Below are 24,976 nucleotides of genomic sequence, written 5' to 3'. Positions count from 1 at the left end.
TTCTCCAATGTCCGAGGCGAGTGATAGCATGCTGCTTCCGGGCTAAAGTAAAAATAGATGAAATTGAGCCCACATGCTCATGTTTGCAAGGAATGCACACCGTTTAGTCTACAGCAGTTAAATGTTGAGCCTCTAAAATGGCAAAATGTAATGAGCACTGTTGGTATTGTCCTAATACAGTCTGAGATTAATCTAGCGATGTCATCACTGCCTCCCCGGGAAAGTCTCTTCTCATGTGGCCATTGAAAGGCTGAAGTTACCTGACCCCGTGGGCAGCCATCTGAGGAAGGACCACATGAGGGGAGGTGACACTCATGGGAGTGAAGTGGACTGGCTAAGTGGAACATGGTATCCCCCTTTCCCCGAGCCTGACAATACCCTCTGTAACTCCCCAATCCTCCATGGCATATTGAAATGTTAGACAAGAATATCCAGTCATGCCTAATAGCAACGTTCTTTCATATCCTTATTTGAAAGTGTCTGACAATACTGAGGCGAGGAGGAGGACTAGAGCGATGAAGATTGCTGAGGCTGAGAAGCAAGAGGCTTGCTGTAGTTGTTGAGAGAATTTGATGGGTGCTGGGACATTCAAAAGCACCAAGTGTCGTGGAAAGTTGGAATCTCGCTACTCCCGATGCAAGTCTGGACATTTGATGGAAGCAAAACGCAGCGTGGAACGAGGAAGCTCCTCGAGGGGCAGTCAGCAGAAGCTCTGAAGCGGGAGGTTTGCCGCGTGAATGCCGTGAGCAGACAAAGCTGCTTAGTGAAGGCTGAGGCATCGTGGGAATTGGAGAGCTGACGAGACACCTGTGTGACAAGCGAGCAAGCCGCTGGGAGTACCGAAGACCGCCAAAGCTGCTGAATGACCCCGGTTAGCCCATATAAGGAGGTTTGTACACCAGGGCGCTTCGTGGTGTGTATTGCATACTGTCGAAACAGAATTTTATGAACTTGGTGAGCCCTAACAGGGGAGCTGGTACAGCAAGACATTTTGTTGAGAGAAACTAAGGCAGATGAGAACAGGTCTGGGACCCAATGTATAAAAGAAGCAGATATCATATCTTGGAACTGTTTAACCTTACGTAAAGAAGGAAAGTTTTTTCATTGAAAGAAAGCCCTGGCAGGAGAGTATACCAGGCAGAAGAATCATGAGTCTGCGACCCGTACCCAAATACATAAAAGCAAGTCAAAAATCCCCTGGCTGGAGAGTATACCAAACAGAAGGATTGCGAGGTCTAGGTCCCACACCTAATTGTGTTGATCTAAATCATTGAAAGCATAATAGGAGAGTGTACCAGACTGACAATGGAGGTTCTGGGACTCGCACTTCTTGAAATTTCTGGAGTGTGTGGAATCCAAGGGAAGGAAGTCAATCCCTATTGAACTGGAATTGGGGCATATTGTGACCCGGGATTTCCCCCCTGGTGCTGTCAAGAAGCTAAGAGAAGTGGGACAGCTTCTTGACCTTGTGGAAATCTGGGAAAGCACAAGGGAAGAGTCCTACCCCTTGCAAAGGCATCATGAAGCATGACACAGACAACAGAGTTAAAGTTCAAACAAAAGATATTTATTAACTAAAATGTCAGGATGGTAGAAGGACTAACTGAGTGAAGCTGTTATGAGTGGGCAGTGCTTGTTTGATTATATTCAAATCAAGTCCAGACAATTTCTTTTTCATGCATGGTTTGTGTGTGTGGGTTGCAGCCCACTAATTGGTGCCACCGTGCTGGGCACTTGAAATAACTAAACTTAAGAGACCTAGGCTAATCAGCCTTCGGTGTGGGCTGCACACCCTATTTCCCACTCTGTGGTTGCGTAAGGTAATTCAGACGTTAAAGTTTGTTTTTATAAATCCTTAATCCTTCTTGAGATTGCTTGCATAAAAAGAATTCTTGGATCTTTGTAGTTTGAGTTTAAATATTTTATTAATTCACAGTATAGTGCAGATGGGAAAAAATGCCAATGCATTTCGGACTGGCTAGTGTCCTTCATCAGGACCTCTATTTCGCATCTAGTCCATGTTTAATCATTCAGAATTTACAATTTAGTACCAAGCACAGGGTGTAAAGCAATGTCATCCAATTAGTGTACCAATGTTCATGTGACAGTGAACAGTACGGATCAGTAAATTTAACCATAGCATACAATGAGATATTATACATTAGGGAAACAGTGATGTGGATTCAATTAATCAAGATCATAAAAGTTTGTACATGTGAGGCCACAGGACAGATGTGTACAACAGGTGACAGCAAAAAGAGAACATATAAATAATTTTAGCCAATAAGTCACAATCATATTGCATCTCGTTGTTGTACCGGTTACCGTACTAATTCATCACTCTGACCAAGTTTGCGCCAACACGCTGGTGTGCATCATTACCAAGTGTCCTATGTTGGCAGCATATCATATGCCGTAGTCCCTGTTACTGTATCAAATCATCACTTTTGCAAGATCTGTGCAAACATGCGTGTCGACCGCTGGTGGAGTGTTCTTTGCTAACCGTCATGATCTACATGAAAGGTTAATTGGTATTAATGAAACTTAGTAACATCTAACAATAGCCATCCATAAACAGTGTGCTTTCTTATGTGCGAGTACCAATCTAGCGTAACAGACCTGTCTTATCACAATGTGTGAGCGGACCGCTGAATGCACCATCGAAGAACGCACCATCGAAAGATCAAATGAGTCCATTAGACTTTGTGCGAGAATCTACATAGAAAAAGCAGTTGACACGATCTTGTACTGTAACAGCGGTATGACTTACCGCTGTGTAAAGCAGTGTGTTCCTATCCTGTGCGTTCAACCTGGCCTTACTGCTCGACTGCAGTAGAAGTGGGGGTGGGAACCGTAGTGTGGGTCATGTAAACTAGCCGTTCCTATGGTAAGTGTTGCATGGTCTGCCTGACCGTGCTGCATACTTTCAGCCAACTTGGAGAGGGCGAGGGTCTATATGTATAGTTGACAGCTAGTAACATATATTGAGCTTACATATTCAAAGGACAATGTTGCCAATCAGGGATATTGATCGAGCAATATTAATCCTCATATGTTGCACTTAGACATTCAAAGAACAATGTCACCACACATGTTAGGCTTACATATTCAAAGGATGATAATCAATCAGTCATGGCTATTGATGGAGCAATTTTAGTCTTCAACAATTGTCAATACCACGGAAAGAAGTTTTTGTATGATTATCTTAATCTCGTCATGTCTCGCTAAAGTCTGAATGATCTAGAGTGTTTACACATGGCTGACATCCTGGCTAACATCTTGGGGCAGACATGACTCTTACAAATTCCTGAAACACTATTATCTGTCTGTTATGTCTCATTAAAGTCTGTATGATCTCAAGTGTTTATACATCACTATATATGGCTGACATCCTGTGACAATCACTTCGCAGAGTCAAGGAACACTGTGATCTATATAGGATATTAATGTTTCTCTTTATGATAAGACCTAGTAATATTCATTAATCTTGTATTTTCCTGGAACATTATTCTTCATGAACAGTTTGATGTATGTAACATAAACAATCACTAAACAGGAGTGCAGTTATCTTGACGATCACACAAGTGAGCTGGCTTCATTCAATTATTAGTTTATAGTGTGTAACACAGTGAGCATGCCAGACTGACCGTCAATAAAAAGGTAGAGAGCAGTTATCTAGGAGGTCACACTAGTGCGCTATCTTCACTCGAAAATCATAAAAAGCAGTTCAAGTCCCATTCTTCGTTTATTCCATTAGGAGCTAGAGCATCAAGTCGATCTATCCAATACTCTTCGCTCTGGTCTCTTAATGTTTTCATGTCTTGCTCCCAGTCTTGTGTTTCTATAACCCACTAGCACTTGAAATTTCAGATGTGCGGCACTATGGCCCTTTTCATGAAAGTGTTTTGCGACTGCGGAGGACATGTTCTTGTTTTTGATGCATGATTTGTGCTCATTCATTTGTATTCAGATTTTCCTCCCGGTTTCTCCTACATAATACATGCCACACGGGCATTTAATGCAGTATATTGTATTTTCGAGGGGATTGGGTCCTCCGACGTATTCCATATCTGACAGTAATCATCACAGTTGTGCTGCTTCGGAAAATCTTTCTGCGTCGATGACGTCAATACGCCGCCCTCGAGGACCTCCTCCGACGGCCGACGTCACCGGATGTTATAAGTAGGACGCATGACGCCCATAGCCTCAGTTCCGTTTTTTCCGCGAACGTGTTCGCTTCGGAGATCTCAGCGCACCTCGACTCTTTGGAGTTTCTGTTCTTTATCGGTTCTTCGTAATGTCTACCTCGTCATCCACCCCGCGTCCGGGTTTCAAGAAGTGCGGGGACTGCGGGTCCAAGATGTCGGTGACGGACTTGCACGAAGCCTGCCTCTGGTGCCTCGGGGAGGCCCATGACACGGATGATTGTGTCGACTGCCAGTCACTTACGTCCAAAGCCTTGCGGGAGCGCAAGAAGAAACTGTCGGTAGGTAAGGTGTCCAAGCCACGGAAGTCGAGGTCTGCCGGGCTTTCGACGGATGATTCGAGGGGCGACTCTCCGCATCATCGTCGGAAGTCCAGTGGGTCTCGGTCCCGGAGTAGGTCCCACCACTCCTCTGCCTCTTCGAGGCACTCCCGGAAGCGCCGTCATCGGTCGCCTTCCCCGTCCTCATCCGAGGATTCCGCCCGTCGGCGGGTCGCTTATCCCACCAAGCTTGTGACGCCAGAGGAATGGGCTTCCTTCGGTAAGAAAATGCTGGCGATTCTTGAATCGCAGGGCACTGGTCCGTCCACACCTCCAATTGGGGTCGGTCGTGATTGGTCGAGAGACACCGCTTGTATGCCTTTGCGCTCGGGTGGTCAGCACGATTCACGGGAAAGGTCACGCTCGGACAAGGGGAGTCGTTCTCCTCATGCCCGTTCCAGGTCCCGGTCCTCGACGTGCTCGAGACCGTGTGCACCTGTGATGTCTTCGAGGAAGACGTCGACGTCTGTGGCACCGAGGTCGTCGACGGACTCTTTCAAGGCTCCGCCTCCAAAGAAGTCGTCGACGCCATCGGCGCCCAGGCTGTCGAGGGACACGCTCTGGGTTCCGACCTCGAGGCCTGTGTCGACGCCGTTGATGCTGTCGGCGCCGCGTTCAGCGTTGACGCCGATTCACTCGACGCCTTCCGAGGCTGTTTCGACGGGGGTACCCCGGGGCACGGTGGAACCCCCTAGAAAGGCTCTGGCCAAGGTCAAGCATGCCTTTGTTCCCCATTCTGTGCCTTCTTACCGCCATCTTGAGTACATTTCAGAGGTGGATGAGGGCTCTGATGATGGCATGGTTCCTGATACAGTGCCAGATGAGATTCTCTCGGGCCATAGCCAAATTGAGGACCTGCGTCAGTCCCTGCATGACGCCAGTGGTCTGGACACCTCTCCGGAGGTGGAGTTTTGTAGACCTGAGCCTGGCACTCATGCCGACTCCTCATACCGGCGCCTTATGTCTAGGGTTACCGAGTACTTGGGGTGGTCTGCTCCCCCAGGGGATTTTCTTCAGGATGACCTTAAGGATATCCTAGACCAAGGTCCACCAACTGACCCGGTACTGCCGTTCCATATGGCTCTACAGAGGAGGGTGGGGGCGGCTTGGACTGCTCTGGAGAGTCTCCCGGCAGTGAGCAAGTCTTTGCCGCGAAAATACCGCCCAGCCAGTAGCGACCCCTGCTACTTGACCAAGCACCCCACTCTGGAGAGTTTGGTGGTGCAGGCGGCTACAGCCCCAGCAAAGCAAGCGTCGTATCCTACCATCCCTCCTGATAGGGACGACAAGTGTTTTGATGGTTGGGCGAAGGAAGTGTTTTCTTCAGGGGGTATGGCGCTTCAGGTGGCCGACTCTGTATGTGCCTTGTCTCGTTTCATGCACACTCTGTGGAACTGTGTTTCCTTAGCGGCTGAACATATTCCCGAAGGGGATGAACGGGATGGTTTCCTTGTATGGTCAAGGATGCCATGTGTGAGGCCGTTCAGTCGGGTTTGGACATGGTAGATTGCGTCAGCCGGTCCATGGCGGCGAGCACCGTAATACGCAGGTTTTAGTGGTTGCGGAAGTCGGGGCTTGCTCATGATGTGCAGTCCCGTCTCCTGAACATGCCCTTTGATGTGAACATCTTTTTGGCAGCAAGGCTGACGAGAGCCTTGAGAGGTTGCAGACCTCCAAAGTGCAGCAAAGTCGTTGGGTGCTGCAGTTCGACAACCTCTGCCTTTTCGTCCTAGGGGACCTCAATGGAGGGGAGGTTCCTTTCGTTATTACTCATCCTTTGGTAAAGCGAGAGGAGCTGCCAGTCAAAGGGGCCACCGTAGGAGTGCCAGAGTTGGAAAACAAGGTACTCGAGGTGCCAAGGCCGCTCGGGCAGTTGCCTCTTTTCCCTCAGGCAACGCCGCAGCTGCTTCAGCTCAGTCATGAGGCCATGTCCCATGGTTCGCCAGTTGGGGGAAGGCTGGCGCAGCATCTTGTAGAGTGGCGTGCCATTATTTCAGATGTGTGGGTTCTGGAGATCATGGCCCATGGCTACTGTCTTCCTTTCCGGCAGAGGCCTCACAACAGTCCACCAGGAAATCTCTCTTTGAAGAGTCCGGTTCCGCTCCTTGCGCAGGAAATTAAATTCCTGCTGGAGAAAGGCGCCATAGAACTGGTACCTGTAGCGGAGAGGAACAAGGGATGGTATTCCCCTTATTTTTTTATTTCCAAGAAAGACGGGGGGATTGAGACCCATAATGGACTTGCGTGGTTTGAACAAACTCCTCAGGAAGGACAAATTCAAGATGGTTACTCTCAAGTCCTCCAGGCCCTTCAACTTCAGGACTGGTTGGTGTCCCTCGACCTCAAGGACGCTTATTTTCATGTGCCGATCGATCCAAAGCACAAGAAGTACCTGAGGTTCGCTTTTGGCGACTCGCACTTTGTTTCGGGTCCTGCGTTTGGATTGACCTCTGCCCCGAAGGTCTTCACCAAGCTCATGGTAGTGGTGGCAGCGCATCTCAGGAAAAGGGGGATTCACGTCTACCCCTCCCTGGACGATTGGTTGATCAGGGCGTGTTTCCCGAGCAAGTCGTGGATCATCTGTCCGTCACCTGCCACTCCCTCCACAACTGGGCTTCTCCCTCAACTTGAAGTCCCATTTGATTCCAACTCAAGAGGCTCCAGTACATCAGAGCAGTGGTCAACACGTCCCTGGGGCTGTGTTTTCCTCCCCAGGTGAGGGCTCATCACATTCAGAAAATGGTGCACAAGTTTCAGCTTGCCTAGAGTCTCCCAGCGTTCGAGTTCTTGAGATTGCTCGGCCTCATGGCATCCTGCATTCTTCTGGTGCCAGAGGCCAGGTTGCGGATGAGATCTTTGCAATGGGCACTCAAGCTCCAGTGGTCTCAGTCCTCCGGCAGGATGTCGGACCCGGTTCAGGTGCCGTCCTCGGTCGCCCAGGACCTTCTGTGGTGGGCCGTCGAAGGCAATCTGATGAAGGGGGCTCCTTTTTGGCTACCCTTGCCGGAGGTGACGATCGTGACCGACGCATCCCTCACGGGAAGGGGAGCTCATGCCAACTAGTTGAGTCAGCGGTCGTTGGTCTCCGTCGGAGTCCAGACTCCATATTAATCTGTTGGAGCTGAGGGCCGTCGGGTTTGCCCTGAAGGCTTTTCTGCTGACTGTGCGAGGAAAGAATGTCCTGATCCTGACGGACAACACAGTGGCCATGCACTACCTCAACAAAAGGGGGGGGCAGGGTCACTTCCTCTGTGCAGGGAGGCGATGCAGCTCTGGTTCTGGGCAATCCAGCAGGAAGTTTCGATCTCGGCAGTTCATCTGGCCGGAGACGAAAACGAGACGGCGGACGCTCTGAGCAGGCAGAGCGCGATCTCTCACGAGTGGGAGTTGGCTCAGGAGATTCTCTTGGAGATCTTTGCCCTTTGGGGGACCCTTCAAGTGGATCTCTTCGCCTCCAGTGTCAACCGGAAGTGCGAAAGGTTCTGCTTGCGAGAATTTCCTCCAAAAGGAGCCTTAGGGGACGCGTTTGTGGTGGAGTGGTCATTCCCACTGCTGTACACGTTTCCTCCAGTCCCCGTCATCCCGCAAGTGCTCCGGAGGTTGCAAATGTTCGGTTCCCGGATGATCCTCATTGCTCCGGCGTGGACCCGGAGGACGTGGTATCCGGACCTTCTCAACTTGTCCATCTGCCCTCCACGTCGTCTTCCCTACCGAGACGATCTGCTCTCACGGGAGGGGGTCAGGTTCTCCATCCAGAGGTCAGATCCCTCAACCTTCACGCTTGGTTTCTGAAAGGTTGAGGTATAAGGATTGGGACCTCCCTGAAGACGTGATGGAGGTGTTGCTTTTGGCCAGAAGGCCCGCAACTAAGTCCCTGTACCGTTGCCGTTGGCAAAAGTTCTGCGACTGGTGCAGGGTTAAGAATGGCGATCCTTTTGCATGTGAAATTCCTGTGGTTCTGTCTTTTTTGCTTTCTTTAGCCCACAGGGGCTTGCAAGTGGGTACGGTTAAAGATTACCTGTCTAAAGAGTGTTCTTATTTTAAAATTCCTTTAATTTCTCAGTTTCTAAAAGGGCTCACTAATGTGTTCCCTCCGTCACCTTTCCAGGTGCCCGGTTGGGATTTGAACCTTGTCCTCAAGTTTCTGATGAGTGCTCCATTTGAGCCTTTGCATTCATGCCCTTTGAGACTGTTAACTCTTAAAACTGTATTTTTGGTTGCGGTAACTTCTGCTCGCAGATTGAGTGAGTTGGCATTGAATGGCACTTTCAGTTAAGCCACCCTTCACTGTATTTCAGAAGGACAGGGTTGTCCTTAGAGTTCGTCCTTCCTTTCCTCCGAAGGTGGTGTAGGAATTTCATTTAGGCCAGAAGGTTTTTCTTCCGGCATTTCATCCTCCTCCACATCCTATTAAGGAAGAGGAGAGGCTCCATAGGTTCGATCCTAGGAGAGCTTTAAGCTTTTATATTTCACGCATGTCCCGGGTCAGAGTGGACGATCAACTCTTCATTGGTTACGCTGGACAGCGTTTGGGCCAAGCTGTGACTAAGCAGACTTTGTCTCGCTGGATTATTCTGGCTATTTCTGAGTGTTACCGCTTGGCGGGTAAGTACCCACCGGTCGGCTTGCGGGCCCATTCTACCAGGGGTATGGCTGCCTCTACTGCCCTACAGAGGGGTGTTCCTATTCGTAACATCTATGATGCAGCCACCTGGGCTTCGGTCCATACTTTTGTACGTCACTAATCCCTCGATTCCATCCGTGGCAAGGCGATCCTTTGCTCCGTAATTTGTTTGGGCATTCTAAATTTCATTTTCTAAATTCTTTTCCCACCTCCGTGCATTGGTACTGTTGTCATAGATATGGAATATGTCGGAGGACCCAATCCCCTCGAAGAACAAGTTACTCTTTTACCTGGTAACGTTCTTTCGATGGGATGGTCAGACGACGTATTCCATATCGCTACCTCCCTGCCTTCCCCGCTACAGAATTTCTTATGCGATTGCAGCTTACGTTTCCGCAAGGCTTTGTGTGGTCAGATTGGCAGAAGACTGGTGCCACCCGTTCTGGGGAAAAAACTACAACTGAGGCTATGGGCGTTGTGCGTCCTACTTATAACATCCAGTGACGTTGGCCGTCGGAGGAGGTCCTTGAGGGTGGCGTATCGACGTCATCGATGCAGGACGCAGACGCCGAAAGATTTTCAGAAGCAGCACAGCTGTGGTGATTACTGTCATAGATATGGAATATGTCGTCGGACCCATCCCATCGAAAGAACGTTACCAGGTAAGAGAGTAACTTGTTCTTCCGTAAGGCATGTAGCAAAATGTCTTAATATGATCTTTTTTCCCATCCTAGGATGAAAAACCACTGTTCCTTTGATGTTATTATTACAGTTTCTGAAATTCAGACACAGGAAAGTTCCTTGGTGTTTCGCTTTCTTTTCTTTTTTCTTCTCACCTTTGGTACTGACTAATAGGTTCCTCATATTATTGCTCATTTGGTGCACAAAAGACTGGAGGGCTAGGAAAGAGTTCTTTGGTTCTTGTATCACTCATGAGTATGTTCCAATGTTTGGAGATGTACCATTTGATCTATTGACTCTGGGTGGAGTATTTCGAAAAACAAACACCATAGCGGGGGAGTCTTGTTTAGTCTTTCCTTGTAGAAAATGTTCTTGTGTATGTCTCATCACTTTTGACGAAGCCACTGATCTTGTTCTGGATGGCCTCTTTCCCTTAATTTTGTATAAACTTTGGATATTTCAGCTTCACATTCTTCTGAGTCACTAGCAATTGGTTTGATCTTGCCGCAAGGCAGATTTTTAAGTGTATTGTGCGGGTGAAAACTCAGTCTGTGGAGGAGGTAATTCCTGTCTGTTGGCTTGGTGAAGAGTGTGGTCGAAAGTTTACAATCTTGTATATCCAGATAATGACTGGTACTAATGATATAGGACTAACTTGCCCTATGCTAAGGTGGGATTTCCCTACCCGAGTCAAAGAGTTCAACGTAAATGTCTGTCTGTGTCCAAAACCTATGCTTGCCCTCACAACTAAAGCTAAACAATGTGCAAGAATGTCAATAATCAAAGAAATGGTGATTAACACAAAGTTCTGAGTGTCTTCCAGCTCGCAGCTTCCGTTTCAGCTCCCCCGCCCCAAGTTCCACAAAAGTCTCAAGATTATATTTCTCATGTTCAAAGTAACTCAGTTCAACCCAATTCTCGGGGTGCCCTTCCACCAAGTTCCAAGCAACACAGTTCAAAAAGAATATTGTCTTGAGACTTTGTTCCCAAAACAATACTTGCAGTCCCTCAAGTCTCAGGGTTCCCTTCCCCAAGACTTTAGCTCTATCACTTGTACTTGTTTCAGTCTTTCAAAAGAGTTTAACACAACTCAAGGTCAGCCTGACCCTCTTTCTGAATTGCTTCACCAGTTGACTTGCAGTACGTCTCCTTGGTTTATTTCACAATGTCTTTGGTTCTCACAGTTCAGGACTCGCTGGCCTAGGTGCAGTTGTCAGTTTTGGGCATGTCCCACCTTTCTGTGGAAGTCTTTCACACTTTCACTCTTTCCTATATGTGGTTTTCATAAGGGCACTTTTTTCTTTGGCTGTTCTTTGCTTTGCCCATAAAGGTTTTACTAAATTATATATTCAATATGCTTACTTTCAAGTTTTCCTTCAGTTTGGTATTCAATATGTATTTGATATGTTTAATATCAAGTTTCTATTCAGTTTGGTATTCAATATGTATTCGTTATGTTTAATTTCAAGTTTCCGTTCAGTTCGGTAATTAATTCTTTATTTTCTTGGACATTGTATGGCACCTATACAGAAGTGTTTCCAGGCGCCACAAGGCAAGAAGTGGGGTGGGGGGCTCATGGGAGATAAAAGGAAAACAACACGAACAAAAGAAACAGTAATATTGGCCTTGTGACAATTCTCCCATGCAAATGCATGAAAAGGTGAGAAGTGCGAGGGGGGTAGGTGGAAGAGGGAGAAGTGCAATAGTGGGGGTGCCCTATGGGTGGGGGCTGGTAAGTGCCATAAAGGTCAGGGAGGCAAGTTCCTATGGAAAGAGGGGCCCGCTAGGAATGCCCTGCCTCAGAGTGCCTCTCCCTGACACTCATCAGTCCTCAGCGGCTCCTCCTGCTGCTACTTTCTTTTTTGTAGGTCGGCGGGCCAGTTTCTGCAAGCCCCGTTCATCCCTCGTGGCCTGCTTTGAACATGCTAGTTGCTCCACTGCCTCTGGAAGGATGCGGACGGCGTCCTGCTCCCTTCTGCGCTTTCGAAGCTCCAGCTGCTGATTAATCGCTACGGAGGCTCTCTCCCAGGTTTACTGGCCGGCTTCCTGGCTCCTCCACAGGTCCCACCACCGCTGCCTCCTGAGAAAACTGGTCCCATGCTGGTCTACTCCCCACACACCACCTTGTTTCTCCTTGCAATATTCTTTGGCTCTCTTCATGCACCTGCAACCACATAACAGGTTGCAGGTGTGGAACCTTAATTAGGTTTTCTGACCATAATAAGGGGACATGCCTGACTCGCCATACTTTGCAGGTATCTTCCTCGTCCCAGTACCAGAGTGGTAAAATTAATGTGTAGTGTTAATTACTCTGTCTCCTCTTCCTCGTCCCAGTACTTTCAAAGGTCATCAATAGGGAATGGAGAATACCATGTCTCACCTTTGGGTATCCCAATACCACTCCTCCACTCAGGTGATCCTCCCTCGCTTCTCCACCCCCAGGGTCAGGATCCAAAACCAGATGGCCTTTTCCTGGCCACCTGAGAAGAGGCGCCAGGGGGTTTAGGAGTGAGGATATCCTCTGGTTTCTCACATCCTTACTGTGAGAATCCGGGAAAGCTCAAGGGAAGAGTCAACCGCTTTGAAATTGTGAATTGTAGAAATCTGGGAAAAGTCGAGGGAAGATCTATACCCCTTGAGAGTGTTAACTTTAGAAAGCCTGAAGAAATTCAGGGGAATGGAAGCCTCCCCGCCCCCTTGAGACTTGTGGAACTTTGTTTTGTTTTCAGTACCTTTCTTTGGAACTTTAGAAAAGAGCTGTGAGTGGCCAGCTGAGAGTCATATCCCTTTTCACTTTATATTGAGTTTAGCATGTAAGGGCCAGGTTAGGATTTGAACACAGGACAGAGAACTTTAACTTTGGACATTCTGACACGGACACCTTTTTGTTTTATTGAGGCAGGGAAACCCCTCTTAGAGTGAGTTAGGACGGGATAGGATTTTCTCCACCATATCACCCATATGTCCGCGTCTTACTCATGACCCCTTACAAGTCTTAGACTAGGTGTTATTGTTACCCATTTTATTGGAATTACTTTAATCAACCAATGAAGGGTTGAGTCCCTGTTGGGCTTCATCCTTTTTTTCCTCCGTCTCTTGATAGTTAGGAGCCTTGAATTTGCCTTCCTTGGCCCTGCGAAAGGTTACTTGGCCCTGTGAAATGTTATCAGACTTATTTCTACTTCCACTACTTTGATATTTCTTGTAATATGAATAAGCTGCAGAATTTCTGTAACCGATGGTAAATTTACAAAAGCATCAACCATACATAGCCCAACTGCTATCTCAGTACTTTTATACAGATGTTAACTAAGCAAACTACTTGGGCGTGTAACCTCAACCTATGCTTCCTTTTCCTTTATATATTTCAAACCTTTGTTTTTGACCCAATATCCTGTTTTTTGTTTTCGCAAGGCACGTTTAAGCGACAGAACCACAAGTCAGCCATTCTAAAACTTAAACATAAAAAGGAAGGGAGATTAAACTTTATTGCGGGTGAGTTGGTGCTAAGCTCCTAGGTAGGGTAGGTGTTAAGGATGAGCAGTGCAGAAGAAAGAGAATGGACAGGGTAGGGATGCCCACAGTCCAGGCAACCTGACTGACTGCTTACCCAAACTAGAGTGTTAATCCTATTGATATTGCCCAATAAGGAATCAAGGCAATCTACAAATATAAATGAGAAAAGAAAGATTATCCAGATTAATATCAATTGATAGAAGTACAGTAATAAGCAAGTGTATATTGAAGTCATCCAAAGTAGCCCTGTTGTATAGAAATCAAGTTTAAGCAGTGACCTGTTCTATTGAAGACAAATCTGATGTCAAGATGCTCTGAAAAACAGAACTGAATTTGATTATTGCTATGGCCTGAATTGTTATTTTAATGTTTTCTTTTGGGCTTTTTCAGCAACAGCAACAGCAGATGCCACGAAGCGGGCAGGAGGAAAAGGATGAGAAAGAGAAAGAAAAGGAGAAGGAAACTGAAAAAGAGGAAGAAAAGCCAGAAGCAGAAAATGAGAAGGAGGAGTTGATTAAGTAGGTTACTGTCCTCTACTATTCGCTACACCCCTCACAACCCCCATCTTGAGTGCCTGTGTGGTGTCCAGCCAGTTATGCATGTTTGATCTAGTGTTTGTTTAATTTAATTCTGCTTAAAATAAAAGGCTGACATATTTACGGTAAGGTATGTGAAATGCATCCATTGCTTTTCTCCAAAAGTGCTCACAATCATTTCAATGCACAGTATCTACTTACGTCAACCTAATGCCTCCAGAAGATGCTAATGTTAAGTCATGGGATAGACTGAAAGAAAAATGGGAAAATGAGTTGCAGTGTCCAATTTCGGAAGACAAATGGGGGAAGATACTACTGGGGGGGTATAGGAGTAAATTGGATTTGAACTTGCGCCTAGTTCCTCAGAAAATTCTGGGTGGCCTGTATTGGACACCTGTGCGCCTGCATGGATTTGGTCTCCTAGATAATGAGGTATGCTGGGGATGTGGGAAATAGAGGGGGACTATAGTTCACATGATGTGGATTTGTTCAAGATCAGTGAGTTTCTGGGGGGGATATGTTAGATGGTTGGATACAGTATTGTCTATAAGCTTTCCAAGGACACACTTGTCAACAATTCTTTCATAAGATAGAGGAAGATGTATGACTGCTAGAAGGTATAGGTGTTGGATTAATAAGGCTTTAATAGTGGCAGTGAAACACATTTTGTGATTGTGGAAAACTAGGAAAAAGCCGTAGGTGGAAGATTGGGTCAATGATATGCAGTTGTTATCAGATTTTGAAAAGTATATTTATTATAGGAGAAATCAGGAAGATATTTATTTGGCTATCTAGTCGCCCTTTAATGATTTGTATGGTGCATAGAAGTGGGTTTAGTGAATGACATCTGATAGCTACGTGTTCATGTGGGTTATGACAAATATAAGGCATGCTGGGTGTGTCTTTTTTATGTGGGGGACTTCGTTTTTTTTCTCTTCTTACTTTTCTTCTTTCTTCATGTTTTCTCCTTTGTTCTTAGTTTTAGATATTATACAAATTTACCAATTGTGTATAGAAGGTTGACGACAATAGGATACTGGTATGTTTGTTAATATGCTCATTGGATAATTATAATCTTTTAGGAATGACTCCTTTAACTCATTGATATTTTGTAATTTCTGTAAATACTAATGTTGGAACTTTTTAGGATTGTTATCTATTGTTGATCCTATTATGTTTTATTGGAAAAGATAAAGTTTACATTTTTTTTTAAAAAAGTGCTCACAAACAGGAGCCTAATGGGAAATCTTCCCATAATTGCCTCATCTTCTGTCGTATGACCTGCACATGTTTGATACCAATCCTCCTCTCCTCTTGATGCTTACCATACAATGTTACATGCCTTATCGGGGCAAGAAAACATTAAGTAATCATTGAAATGGTCTGGAAATGCTGGCAGTTGTACAGCTGCCTTTATATCGCTGTCATTGAAGCTTTTATACTGAGCTAATTGCTGACATAGTAGTCTTACGGGACTGTTACCTTATTTGAGACAGACCATAGTCTATCGAAGAAGGAAAAGGGGCAAAAGTGAGGGATATCGGTAAGTGTTCATAGGAAAGGAACACACAATCCATTGGGAATGTGCATGGACTTTGAGGTAGAGGGAATGTGGTTCTATATGTGTGTATCGATAGACGACAGATCAAATGAAAAACTGATCACTACAGAGGGAAACTAAGAAAACTCGTTGTTGCAAACAATTTACTCGTGACTGGAAGAAAACATCCAAATTAATTGAAGGATGGCTGTATGATGGTCCTGAGATATGCTTAGGATGTCCTCGGTTGGAGGCCAGAATTGTGAGGTACCATTTTGTAGGTACCCACACTGTCCCCAGAGAGATAATCTGGGACTGCAAGGCCAAATGTCAGAAGTGACTTGTGACACTGATAAAGAAATGGTGTTGCACTTGTCCACCTCTCGGGAGCCTGATATCGTTTCAAAGGGTGTAGAATTAGCAATGGAAATAGTCATGAGAAGCAGAATTGCCTGCAGGTAACTAACTTGAACTAACTTAAAGATGCACAGTATATTTACTTGTGTATATTTTGGCAGCAGATGGACATTACGCCATTATCCTCAGCAGAACCTTCTTTGGCATTACAGTAACTAGAAAAAGTGCATAGGACTATTTCAAAAGCCACATAAATACTTTAAAATGTGTGCAGGATCTAATCAAAGCCTGGACAGTTTGCCTTGGATTCAAGCGTGAAAGCATTCCAGAGCATGAAGGTACTCTTAGGTCTTTGGTCCCTGATCTATTGATTGTAGGCAGAAAAAGACTGAATAATTAAGCCTGCATGCCCACCTGCCTGCAAAACCGCACCAGACATGAGTGCACACAGGGTGACTGACTGGCGCGACCCTGAAGAGGGAAGTTGTGGGCATAGCAAACAGGTAAGAGCCTGTAAGCGAGTGAGTGAGTGTGTCTATGTTGAAGTTGCGGGGGCAAGGATGCAAAATTTGCGGCGGGCCAGGAAGGGAGTGGGGGAATGAATGAAGGGAGGTTTGGCAGCCCGTTGACAGCCACACAATTGACATACAAAAAGCATCCCTTTTTGGTGCTGCCTTCAACAGGCAGGATTGTGACATAGAACCGATACGAAGTTGCAGTGGGAGGTCAAAACGGAGATCTAAAAAGCAACACTCTGATGATCTACAGAAACTCTCAACGCTAGATTGTGAATGCTTTTCATACACTGGTCCAGTCTGTTGCTGTTTCAGCAGCCCGGAAGAGGGCCAGAGATTTAATTTGGCCGTTGTAGCTGGGCAAGAGCCCCGTCATTCTCCCGAAAACCTCTGAACTGGGGCTTTGCTCAGGCCCCCCCTCAGTCCTGCTCTCGCTGGTGATGGCACCCATTCCCAAAACACAGATCCCAATCTCGGAATAAATGGACACCCCCCAGTAGGGAATGAGACCAGCAGATAGATTGCAAGTTGAACAAAGTTTTATATCGGATAGTAAATGCAGGCAGAGAACTCTGCTGCCCGTGAGCGCTCTGCCAAATAGTACAAAAACAGCACATTATAAGAAGAATTTTCGCCATCAGTGACTAACAATATAGGTGATGAATACTGCATGGTCATTGGTTCACTACATTGTTACATTATGGACTATACTGGGGTGATGTAGCTTGATTGGCTAGTGCTGGGCTGGTGCTCCTCACAGCACGTGGGTCAGCTGGGCTCATCTGGGTGGGGTGAAGATCAGAGGCATCGGGCACTGATTGAGTAATCTCTTTATTCTGACAACATAGAAAAAAGGCTAGAAACAACTAATCAACATTATAGCACCTCCACTAAATGTCAGAGTTTAAAGTTCAGCTAACAATTATATATCCACCTTATACTTTGTCCTCAAGGAACAATAAAACATAGTGCCTTAATCCCATTGCCCACTACAAAAGGGTTTGATCTACTTGGTGCCTCGTGATACAGATTGATAGGTGTTGTTTCCTCATTGGCTATATGGTACAGGGCGACTTAGGGCCGTGATGGGGGCGTGCTCTGGTCTCTTAAGGGGGTTAGAAGTGTATCAGCATCAAAGGGACAGAAGGGTGTGGCTTTCGTGAGCGGTGGGTGTGAAGGTGGGGGTTGAGAGGGCACATGTGGGTTTGTGGAGCTGGAGGAGTACACAAGTCGTCCACCCTGGTCACACACAGGGTAATGAGCTCAGAGGAAGAGAAAGATGCAGGCGAGTTTCATCAATACATGACTTTACTTCCGTGAGAAAATAACTTGTGTGGCGCAGACAGGTGAGGAGGTGGAGGGGGTGTCTGGGCTGGCTGTGCGCAGCGCTGGACAATGGGAGAGAAGGCTTTTTAAAAATCATTGTGTGGCCTTGTAAAAAGATGGAGTCCTGGGGTGGCATAAAGTGGAGTCTGTATGTGCCATCCAATGGCTTCTGGCCTTTCTCGTCAGAGGACAAACAAGGGGACGTCTCCCTGCGATGGGATGAGCAATCGATCCATTCCACGCAGAATGTACATGGGGGGAGGTGGGCAACAAATACCCTTCCTCTCTTACACTTGGCATAGTGAATGGCATGAGCAGGGTGCACCACTGTAAGCGATCTGTCAATTCAGTGATTGGGCACCAACCTGGCCCTAAAACCACAGGGCAGGCACCAAGCACTGTCACTACTTAAATTACTCCATGAGCTCTGGGCTGGTAGACAAATTGTTGCCAGTGCCCAACAGGACCACTTCACCAGGCACTTAAGCCTTCAGTCCTCCCAGCAAGGGCTGTATTTTCAGGTGGATGACTGCCAGAAGTGCAGGATTAGATATTCTCAGCCAGCTCCCGGAGATCTCTGTCTCTGATCTTCTCCAGCATCGACTTGTTCATGGATCCACATGCTTTGAATATTCCATGTCGTTGGGCTGGGAACCCTCAGTTACACACTTATACTTTATAATATATTGAAAAAACGGTTGTGTTTTGCAGTCTGTCCCTGGCCTTTTGGGTGTATTTGGCCTGAACCAATGGGACTTGGAGTATCTAGCCCCACCCCTCTATGTCCTCTCGCCTTTTTCTCCTACAGAGAACTTCAAATCAACCTTTTCAGAGAAACTTCAATCCAATCCAACTTTCAGAGAAACTTAAATCCAACCTTCAATTCAAGCTTCACAACACAAACCAGATAAGTGGTGTTGAATATGGGGGGGAGGTCAAAGACGTCATGCAAGTCCTGTGTGACTTGTGGGTTGAGGAATGTTTGAGGAGGACAGGCATAAGGAGTGCATTTATTGCCTTTACCCCACCAACACTTCAGAGGACTGTGAAATATCCCACGGGTTTAGTGCTAAAACACTAAGGGACAGACATAGGAGGTTGGTTTGCTGGCTCAATGAGGGTAAATACCCTCCATCTGAGACAGAATCCTCCAAGAATGTGGCAACAAGACCATCCCTGAAACCCTCTAAAGAGGGCTAGGCCAAAGGCGAGACCATCAGGACTTTTTAAGAGGGATAAACCAGTGGAGGAAAAAATGTCAGTCGACCTTGGCAAAAGCGAGAAAAATTACGACAGGTCAGTCTCCATCCACCGACTATTGTAGTGCATGGGCTCAAAGCCCTAACATTGAAAACTGGATGGTATTCTGTGACTACGGCAGTGACGCGAACTCCGTCGATGATCAGTCCGTCAACGACCTCGTCCTTAGGGGGACATAAAACACCGAAGACATTGTTGACGACATACAGCTTGTCATCGACTATGTCCTCGTCGACGACGCAAAAGTGTTCATTGACCACGACTACACCGGTGTCGTCCACGACGTATAAACCATTGCCGGGCATGAGCACACTGTCCTCGTCCATGACAAAATCCTCCTCGCCCACGGCGTCGCAGAAAACGACCTTGTTGGGGCAAGCATGTCAATGAACGGAAAGCCGTCATCGTACACACACACAAGCGGAACATAATCCTCGCCAACAACCATTCGAGAATGGGATCCAAATGCGTCTACATCCGACATGTTCACTAATCAATCTACGGGAGCATCACTGTACCTTTTTCACCACCGTCCAGAGATAATACAGGAGGGGGAAACACTGGATGTCAAACCAGGAAAACGCACCCAAGAGGCAGGGGAACCGCCCATAGTGGTAAATATTCCAATTGTGGCAATATAACCAATCATGGTAGAAAGGAACACCATGAAAAAGTAAAAGGCCATCAGAGAAGGCTACTAATTTAATTATGCATTTGTAAAGCACCTTAAACCCTTAGGTAAACAGGCGCTAATAACAAGTATACAAACCAGAACACTTTCAGAGTAAAAACAAACACGCAATGAAACCAGGGAATACAATCTGAAGGGGCACATAAAATAAGACCATAAAAATAACAAACCCAGCAAACTACAAGCCATATGAAAACTATGGAAAAAAAGGTTTTAATTTTTTCTTAAAGCCATCGAGGGAGTTCTATGACCATAAGAGTTCAGGCAGGGTATTCCACAATTTACCGGTAAGAAAATCTGATGAGCATTTACCGGTTTCCTCAAGATTGACCCGTGGTATCAATAGTAAATTGCTGTTATTCGATCTAAGCACTGGCCTGTTCGGATACAAATGTAGTCTTTGTTTCAAGTATGCATTTATGAACCTAAATTGTGTGCACTGCTTAACCGGTAGCCATTGTAAAGATTGCCTTGCAATAGTAACATGATCCCTCCTCTGAAGGCCTCCTAATATCCTAACAACTTGATTTTGGGTCATTTGTAGCTTGGAGAGAGTACATTGTGAGATGTTTGCCATTAGGTTACCACTATTCTTGCCCCAATTATGTGTAGCCCAGTTTTCGGCAGAAATGAGGGGATGGATTTTACCCAAAAGTCTAAGATAATAAGCAGAAGAAGACACAACAGAATTGACATGATCATTTATGCATAAAGGCAAGTCAAAATGGACTCTTTGGAAGCAAACGCAATCTCACAACCGGCAATGATACATTTTTTATAAGCCGCCAATAAACCTGCTAATTCTAGGTTGTGAGCCGACCAGCTCATTAAAAGCGAGACAATTGTGGGCCATCCAACTCTGTATAATATTAAGAACAACATCCATCCTCAAAACATCATCATAAATACCAGACAGTTTGAACATTACTAGTATATCATCCGCGTAATTTGTATACTGGACACCAATCTTGGGAAGTAAATCCATCAGTGGCCACAGTGTCAACCCATAAATGCTACCAGGCCCCAGCATAAATCTGCAAATGCTAATCTCGCTACAAGTCGTCAGTTCTGTAAGGAACACATGGTGGCAACAGTAAAGACAGACGCAAGTGATCACAGTTCAAGGGTGTTTATTAAACTCTATAGAACGGTTGGAAAAACGCCTACTCTAAACCTAAATCTAAGATAAGAGCAAGCTACGACCATCAAATAATAAAAAGGCAGTTGTAGTGGCGTCTTGTCAACAAAAAAAAAAAAAACCTGTACTTAGAACCTTTTGCCAATCCTTACAACTAATACCAAAAAGACTGTGGGATAAGATTCAGAAGAAAGAAACAAGTCTTCACAAATGATAAGTCAGGATGTGGTAGCCGGGGGTCTAAGTTCCTCACATTTTGAGCACGGGACAAGGCGGCACACCTTAGCACAGCACACTCTCAAGCTTTCCCAGCATGAGACAGCAGTTCCGCTCTCAGCTATCAGGACTTTCGGTGGTTAAGTCTCTTTTTCTACAAAAAGTCTCTTGGTGTCTCCAGAATAATAAACAAAAAGTTCCTTTCCAAATGTACGTTGGGTGATGACTTTTCACCCCTGTGTCCCCCTCTTCCAGGCTCAGACCCCTCTCAAATATCAGCTTCCCTCCGTCAGGTTCACTACGGCTTCTCAAAACAATCTAATCTGTGACATTCATGAGTCTTCATGTCTTTTTAAACCGTTCAATATGGACATCTCTCTGCCGGGTTTACTCTTGTCATCACACTGTTCATTGGGACTTCAGGCTTCACCCCATTCTATATATGATATGATATGGCATGGCATTTGTAACGCGCCTATACACAAGTGTTTCAAGGCGCGACGAGGCAGGGAGGGGGGAACAGGGGGAGGATAGACAACAATCCTACTAGGCCAGGTGTCATTCAGACCGCGCAAGTGCAGGGGTAGGGGGAAGGGAAAAGTGCAGTACAAGGTAAGTAGAATAGAAATAAATAGATAAATAAATAAATAGGGCCAGCTGGTGGCAAGTGCAAGGTAAGTGCAGACAAGTGCTGGGAAGGGGGGGGCTGTAGGGATACAGAGACAGTCGCGCAGTGCAGGGTTTGCCAGGGAGGCAGTGCAAGTGGAGAGTGGCTGGGCCCAGGACCGAGGTCGGTGAGAGTGGCCAAGTTTCAGATTCAGTGTAGAATTTAGTGAATAATTTAGCAGGGGAGAGGGAGAGAGAAAGCAGAAGCAAAGAGGAAGGTTTTGAGGTGCTTCCGGAACCGGAGATGGTTCTGCTCAAGTTTCAGGGAGGCAGGAAGGCTGTTCCAGAGGGAGGCTCCTGCCGCGGAGAGAGATCTACCCCCAGCCCGTTGCTTCGAGAAGCGGCTGACCTTGAGGGAGTTGGAGACGGATGAGCGAAGGGCTCGGGAAGGAAGATAGAGAGAGTTGCAGGTATTTAGGCCCCAGGCCCCAGAAGGCCTTGTGGACAATGCAGAGGGTTTTGAACTTAATCCTCGCAGCCACTGGGAGCCAGTGTAGAGATTTCAGTCCTGGAGAGATACGGTCCCTGGGCTTGAGGCCAAGGACAAGTCTCGCAGTTCTGTTCTGGATGAGTTGCAGAGGGCGGAGAGTGGAGGCAGGCAGATTAAAATAGAGACTGTTACAGTAGTCCAGCTTCGAGAGAACCAGGGCTCGGGAGACAGTGAGCTTCTGGGGGAAGGAGAGGAAGGGAAGAATACCTCTAAGGAGGTGCAACTGGTAGTGTGACTTCTTAGAGACGTCAGATATATGAGGAGAGAAGGAGAGTGTGGAGTCAAAGATGACCCCCAAGGTTTTTTGCCTTGCAGGTAGGAGCAGGAAGAGGCCCAAGAGAGGCTGACCAGAGAGCTGCAGGGAAGGAGGGAGTGGTTGTGCCGATGAGTAGAATCTCAGTCTTACTAGCATTAAGGCAGAGGTCGTTGGCAGCACACCATTCCTGGATAGCAGACAGTCAGAGATGAGGGCAGGAGAAGAGGCGGCCGAGGGTAGCCTGAAAATGAGCTGGGTATCGTCCGCATAGCACTGAAAGTTGGGGCAGAGGGCGGCGATGCGGTGGGCAAGAAGTGCCAGATACTGGTTGGAAAGCCAGGGAGAGAGAGATTAGATCCCTGGGGAACACCACAGGTGGAGAAAAAGATGTCAGAGAGGAAGGACCCAAGTTGGACCTGGGAGGGTCGATTGGAAAGGAAAGAGGTCAGCCACGCCAGAGCCTGACCAGTGATACCCAGGTTATCGCGGAGACGGTTGAGCAGGATGGCATGGTTGACAGTGTCAAAGGCAGAAGAGAGATCGAGCAGAATGAGAACACACGGAATGTTGGAGTCGAGGTTCAAGAGCAGGTCATCACGGATGTTCAGGAGAGCAGTTTCCGTGCTTCTGGCCGCTCTGAAGCCGGATTGGTGGTCATGAAGACTACCAACAGCTTCAGCATGGAGGTTAAGCTGGGAGATGGCCAGTTTCTCCAGGAGCTTGCCCAGGAAGGGAGTGATGGAGATTGGGCGATAGTTAGGCATCCCTCCGTCGGATTCACGCTTGTCAATTCATTACCAATCATTCAGTTCTTTCCCTTGAACTCACTGTTCAGGTTTCATCTCCCTTAGCTTTCCAATTACGTGCAGGTCAAAGACTTTCGAGTGTACAGGGGGTTTTGCTAGACTCATGTATGACCACTTTGACCTTTCCCTTGTGGCTCTCCTATGGCCTTCTGGTTTTGGTATTTTCAACAAACGTAGGATCAACCAGAGTCTCTCGAGTGAGCACTCACCTGGTGCCGGAACCCTCTGCAGCTTGTTTTCCCTTTATGTTAACAGTTCTTTGAAGTTTTCTTAATTTGTCACTTTGCGACTTTCATCCCGCACAGTTTGGTTTCTTTCTCGTTTCTCCCCTCGACTGCCCGGCTGTGATGAACCACTTGGCTTTCCTTGTATCGAGAGTCAAGGATGCTACCATGGTAGCAGGTGTCTCTCTCTGTCCTGCTTATCAGCATAGGCATGCTGTGCATGCCGTTGACATCTGCTGCAACACACACTGGCTATTGTTTGTGGCCTTACGATTCCTTCCACTGGCGTTTCGCGGTCCTTGTTTGGAAAGGGGAGGGACGCTTCTCTCCTTGTTGCCCTTTCAGTCCTTGCCGCTTTTCTCCTCCGCTTGAACTGCTGTACTTGCATAGCTATCTCACCATGCAGTCTGCCTTGCTCGTATTGTGCTCTCGTGCTCCGCCTTTTATCCCTGTGGGGAAGTGACAGGGCCATCAGGTGTGTGTGATTCTGGTCAATTGCCTGACCCTTGTGTTGGGACATGTCAAGTAAACAGCTCTGGTGTTTGTCCGTCATCTTTCGTGGTATGCAAAAGTATTTGTGTCCGAAAGAGGAGGGAGTGGAGTGTTTGAGTATCCTACTTAGTGGACTGGGGAAAAGGTGTTATTAGAAGGGGGAATACTGCTTCTCACACGTCGGTGTCCCATATCCACTCACTGAGGACCCCCCCATCGATGTGATCCTCCCTCACTGGTCTACTCCCAGGAACTGGATCCAATAGCGATTGCCGTGTCCTGGCTACCTGCATGACAGATCCCCAGGGACTAGTCAGGGAGATATTTTCAGATTTCTCACAGTTCCTTACAAACGTTGGTGGCACAGTTAAACGAGCGGTTACCTGCTTTACAACCACAATTGGTACAACCGCAGACCACCAGTGCTACCATATATCCCCTGTTCCCTTCAAAGGGTGAAGTGTAGGGTTCCATGTGTTAATATCCCCGCAAAAATATTGCAATAACAAAAATATCCCCATATTTCTGCGGCAATGTTGAGCCATGGATCCTGCGGAGGACCCCCCCCCCAACCCTTGCACTATTTTTAAATGTGCTGGGGTCACCCCCGCAGCCGCTCTCACAAATAACCCCCCCCCCCCCATATCGCCTATGGAGAGACAAATGACCATATGTACGACAATATTTTTGATGGGGATAATATGTAGGGATACCGAAGTGGGAGGACAAGTGGTCCTTTGTGGTAACTTGTGGGCTGCAGTGGGCCGGAGCCCGTTACTTTTGTGGCAGACACTGAATACATCATTTTCAGATTGAGGACTATTCCACCTGTGTACCATTTTTAAGAAACGGTAAGCAAAGACTTTGTGTAACTGTCGACGGGAGACTGCGGAAGGCTGTTTCTTCTTTGATCCCGGTAGTATGACTGAATATAACTCGTGGAGTGTAACACACATTGTGCGGAGATGTCCCCCCCCCTCTTTCTCTCCCCCCTTTCCTTCCTTTCTTCTTTTCTCCCCCTTCCCATTTTCCTCCTCCCCACTGAACCCCCCCCCCCTGCACTCCGCTCACCTTGATATATTCCCTAAGTGCCCACTTCTCCGGTCTGGTCGAGATA

The 24,976-nt window shown here is 46.9% G+C and overlaps 1 protein-coding gene across 6 annotated transcripts in view; it reads left to right on the top strand.

Moving 5' to 3' along the window:
• NCOR2 (nuclear receptor corepressor 2) overlaps window positions 1–24,976 on the top strand; it is a 2,813,293-nt gene that overhangs the window by 1,698,951 nt on the left and 1,089,366 nt on the right. For all 6 annotated transcript variants that reach the window (XM_069619703.1, XM_069619702.1, XM_069619704.1 and 3 more), the window contains one exon: window positions 13,737–13,864. In XM_069619703.1, coding sequence (XP_069475804.1) covers window positions 13,737–13,864 — 128 coding nt within the window. The remainder of the gene's footprint in view (window positions 1–13,736; window positions 13,865–24,976) is intronic.

The sequence above is a fragment of the Ambystoma mexicanum genome, chromosome 10, assembly GCF_040938575.1.
Source record: "Ambystoma mexicanum isolate Mex_15411 chromosome 10, UKY_AmexF1_1, whole genome shotgun sequence".
NCBI lineage: Eukaryota > Metazoa > Chordata > Amphibia > Caudata > Ambystomatidae > Ambystoma > Ambystoma mexicanum.
The sequence above is the reverse complement of the archived record's forward strand: the minus strand, read 5'-3'. Positions and strand labels throughout refer to the sequence as shown.